The sequence below is a fragment of the Arachis ipaensis genome, chromosome B03 (assembly GCF_000816755.2).
Source record: "Arachis ipaensis cultivar K30076 chromosome B03, Araip1.1, whole genome shotgun sequence".
Classification (NCBI taxonomy): domain Eukaryota; kingdom Viridiplantae; phylum Streptophyta; class Magnoliopsida; order Fabales; family Fabaceae; genus Arachis; species Arachis ipaensis.
In genome coordinates this window covers 26,471,514-26,476,102 of record NC_029787.2, presented here as the reverse complement: position 1 = coordinate 26,476,102, position 4,589 = coordinate 26,471,514, and the positions used below count along the sequence as shown (strand labels likewise).

Below are 4,589 nucleotides of genomic sequence, written 5' to 3'. Positions count from 1 at the left end.
AGAGTTTAGTTATTAAGTGGTTTAGTAATTAATTAGTTGTTCGTGGTTTGGTTGGTACAAGTAATTGTTATTGTAAGTTGGTATTAAGAGAGGTTTAATTGTATTGTTGTAAGTGGTAGGTTTTAATTATTGATTAATAGGTTATTTGAAGTTGGTTTATATAAGTAGCTGTTTAATGATTTGTAATTTGTATGTGGACGTAAGGTTGAATAGGATACCAGCAGATCGGATTCAAAAGTGTCTTGTATTTTGTGTTAGAAGCCTAGGATTAGTGAACTATGATCCTTAGTTGAATTTTGGTTGTTGGATTTGAATATTGTATGAGTATAATTGTTAATCTGAAGTAGATTTATTGTGGTGACTGTTATGATGATGAGGAAGGGTATGTTGAATTGAAAAGAAAGCAGGTTTGGACCCGAAAAGGGTGGCAAAGTCCGAGTTTTAGAGGAGATGCTGCTGAAATTTTATAAAAATTAGAGATTTTGTTTATATGATTATTTATAAAGATTTAGATTCAAAGGTTATATGGTTTGATTTTGAGTTATTAAGAAAATGAGCATGTTTTAAGTTTGATTCATTTGGAAAAGAATGAATTATGTTTTGAATCGAAACTATTGATGGACGGAATGGGAGGTGTGATAATGAAGGATAAGGATTGAATATGATTGACGTATAATGATGAATGATATGCGATTGAGAATGATGTGGATGTTGATGAATTATAATTGAATTATTTATATGGCTTATGAATTTGAATAATCTGAGATACGAGATTCCCTGGATTAAGTGCCGTGGCTTGCCACCACGTGTACCATGTTGAAAACTCGATACTCTATTGACCCTACGACGTAATTGTGACCGGGCACTATATAAATTCCCGGGAATGTTATCCCCATTGAGCAATATTGATTATTTGAGAAAAATTTATGCATAGACTCTTGGGGATGCACGTCGGGGGACAGTCTAAGGACAATTCAGACTTGTCGGGTTGGCTGGATAACCGACAGATGAGCCTCATCAGCCATAGGACAGGGATGCATCATATGCATATTACTTGAATTACTTGCTTGTGCTTTAATTGGGTGTGCCCATCTGTATTTGCCATGCTAAATGTGTATTTGTTACCTACAGTAGTTGTAACCTTCTTGTGTTTGCCTTTATCTGTCTATTTGTCTGTGAAAATGCATGATGGAGTTGGAGGTATGGAGGAATGGCAGTATAGGACTTAGATTTAAGGTTAAGTTAAGTTAGGTTTAAATATTCTTAGAAAACCACCTTATATGGCTTCTGTTTAATACTTTAAGCTCTATAATCTGAGTGTCGACGTTTTAGGATTGCCTCTGGCATTCCCAGGACCTTATATATTATGTGTGTGGAACCTTTACCATACTGAGAACCTCCGGTTCTCATTCCATACTATGTTGTTATTTTTCAGATGCAGGTCGCGAGCCATCTCGTTAGGCGTCTAGACTCTTAAAGTGGAGGGGTTACTGGATAGTGTTGTTGTATAGTTTTGTTGTACAGTGATATATATATATGTACTTAGCTTTCTCTCCGCATAACTTGTCCTTTTTGATCTTCTTAGAGGTTTATGGAGAGGCAGGATTGTGTATATGTACTTTTGGGTTTTGGATATGTATGTATATATTTGTAAATATTCTCCGGCCAGTCTTGACTTTGTAGGCTGAGTTAGGAGCTTGTTATTTTGTATCTTTGGCACTCTATTCCTACTTCTGTTATCTTATGTTTGACAGCTACGGTTTTCTTAGCACGCAAGTTAACTCGTTCCTTGAGCGTTGCGCTTTTATCTCGCGATTTTTATTTCCCCTATTCTTCAAGGCTCCTAGCATATTATAATTCTTCTGCTATTATATGTAATCATTTCATTTTAGAGGTCGTAATACCACACCACCTTCATTTTACGACTTAAGCGTAAAGCTTAGTGTGGTAGGGTATTACATTATGGTATCAGAGTAGTTTGTTCCTATAGAGCCTGAAAGACGGAATGATTGTGCTTCTGTGCATTCTTTGTATATGTGTTTACATGCTATTAGGATATCTGACTGATATATATGGCATAAACGTTTGTGAGCATGCATTTGGAACTTAAAGCATTAGACCTGCGATATTGAGACTGATCAACTTAATATCACTTGTTTGGTGTGTATAGGGACCAGATGTCGACTCGCGGACGCGGTCGCGGGTGAGGTAGAGGTAGGACAGGCACCGTTACTCCTGCCCCATAGGGACTGATCCAGTAGATTTTATGGCTGCCCTGGGAAATATGGCTTTAGCTATGCAGGCAACAGCTGAGGCACTGGGTAACCAGATAAATCAGGGTAATCATGGGAACAATAATGATGAAGACGGTCCTATGACACTTGCTACATTTCTGAAAGTTTGCCCTCCAACTTTTAGGGGAACCTCAAATCCCACTGATGCAGATAATTGGATTCAGGCTATGGAAAGGGCGTTGCAGGCCCAAGAGGTTCCTGAGGAGCAATGGGTTGAGTTTGGAACATATCAGTTGCAAGGTGAAGCTCAGAATTGGTGGCAGGGAACACGACGTATCCTGCAGCCTGATGGTGCTGTGATTCCTTGGGAGGTTTTCCGAACAGAATTCTATAAGAAATACTTTCTTATTTTAGCTAGAAATGCCAAGGAACTTGAATTGATGCAGTTAAAGCAGGGACAGATGACTGTTGTTGAGTATACTAGCAAATTTGAGGAGTTATGTCGCTTTTCTCGTATCTGTCAAGGTGCGCCTGAAGATTTTGCTGAATGGAAGTGTATTAAATATGAGGGAGGTCTTCGGAGTGATATTCTGAGTTTCGTTACCCCAATGGAGATCAGGATATTTTTTGAATTGGTGAATAAGAGTAGGGTGGCTGAGGATTGTGTGAGGAAGGCGGCAGCAGAGAAAGGAAGTTTGAGGGTGCCTTTTCAGAGGCCTTCAGGGAGGAACTTTGCTCCGAGAGGTAGGAATTTCAAGCGTGGAGGTTTTGTTCCGCAGCAGACTCAGGGTCAAGGTAATTACAGAAGGCCGAATACTAATGCTAGTCAAGGAAAAAGGTTTGGGAAGCAGCCACAGCAAGATCTGAATTGTCAGAAGTGCGGAAGGTTTCACCCTAGAGTTCCGTGCAGATTGGGACTTGGAGTATGCTATCCTTGTGGACAGCCCGGGCATATGGCCACCAATTATCTGGAGAAGAAGAAGTATGAGACTGGTAGAGTGCAGCAGCCAGGGAGAGCATACACCACTTCTACCATAGGTGCTGAGGGATCTGAGACACTGATTAGAGGTAATTGTGAAATGGTTGGTAAAATCTTAAATGCTTTATTTGATTCAGGAGCAAGTCATTAATTTATTGTATTTGAAAAGGCCCATGAATTAGGATTGAGAATGGTGGTTTTAGGTTATGATTTGAAAGTATATAATGCTACTCATAAAGCTATGGTGACTAGGATAGGATGTCCACAAGTTCCCTTTCGAGTACAACAGCGTGAATTTATGCATGATTTGATTTGTTTGCCTATGACTGGTCTTGATCTCATTTTGGGATTGGATTAGTTATCCAAGAATCATATTTTTCTTGATTGTTCTGAGAAGTCAGTACAGTTTATGCCGAAAGGGTCGGAAGCACCGGTTGTGGTGAATAGTTACTATTGGAATTCTATGATAGTAAACTATTCTGGAACTGAATGTCAGGGTATTATGTTATTAACTGTGGGAGTATCAAGTGATGATCAGAGTTTAGAGCATATTGCCGTTGTATGTGAATTTCCAGATGTGTTTCCGAATGATATTAATGAATTTCCACCTAACCGGGAAGTGGAATTCGCAATTGAGTTGGTGCTTGGAGCCGGTCCGATTTCAATTACTCCTTATAGGATGTCACCTTTAGAAATGGCTGAACTGAAAGCTCAGCTGGAAGATTTGTTGAGTAAGCATTTTATCCGACCAAGTGTTTCTCCGTGGGGAGCGCCAGTGTTACTGGTAAAAAAGAAGGATGGGAGTATGCGGTTGTGTGTCGATTATCGGCAATTGAATAAGATCACTGTGAAGAATAAATATCCGTTGCCTAGAATCGATGATCTAATGGATCAGTTACAGGGTGCCGGTGTGTTTTCTAAGATTGACCTGCGATCCAGGTATCATCAGATAAGGGTTAGAGACGAGGATATTCCGAAAACTGCTTTCAGGACGCGTTATGGTCATTATGAGTATACAGTGATGTCTTTTGGGTTAACTAATGCCCCGACAGTATTTATGGATTATATGAACATGATTTTCCGACCGTATCTGGACAAGTTTGTTATTGTCTTCATTGATGATATTCTTGTTTATTCTAAGTCTGAAGAAGAACATGCTGATCACTTGCGAATTGTGCTGCAAATTCTGAGAGACAAGAAGTTATATGCTAAGTTATCTAAATGTGAGTTCTGGAAGAGTGAAGTGAAGTTTCTCGGCCACGTGGTGAGTAAGCAGGGGATAGCTGTGGATCCTGCTAAGGTGGAAGCAGTGATAAATTGGGAGCGACCAACTTCAGTGACAGAGATCAGGAGTTTCCTAGATTTGGTAGGGTATT

General features: G+C 39.6%; 1 protein-coding gene across 1 annotated transcript in view; it reads left to right on the top strand.

Moving 5' to 3' along the window:
* LOC110270059 overlaps positions 1-3,459 on the top strand; it is a 4,266-nt gene extending 807 nt beyond the window's left edge. The window contains exon 2 of the mRNA XM_021118526.1: positions 2,171-3,459. Within this exon, the coding sequence (XP_020974185.1) occupies positions 2,267-3,364 (1,098 nt within the window). The 5' untranslated portion in view covers positions 2,171-2,266 and the 3' untranslated portion in view covers positions 3,365-3,459. The remainder of the gene's footprint in view (positions 1-2,170) is intronic.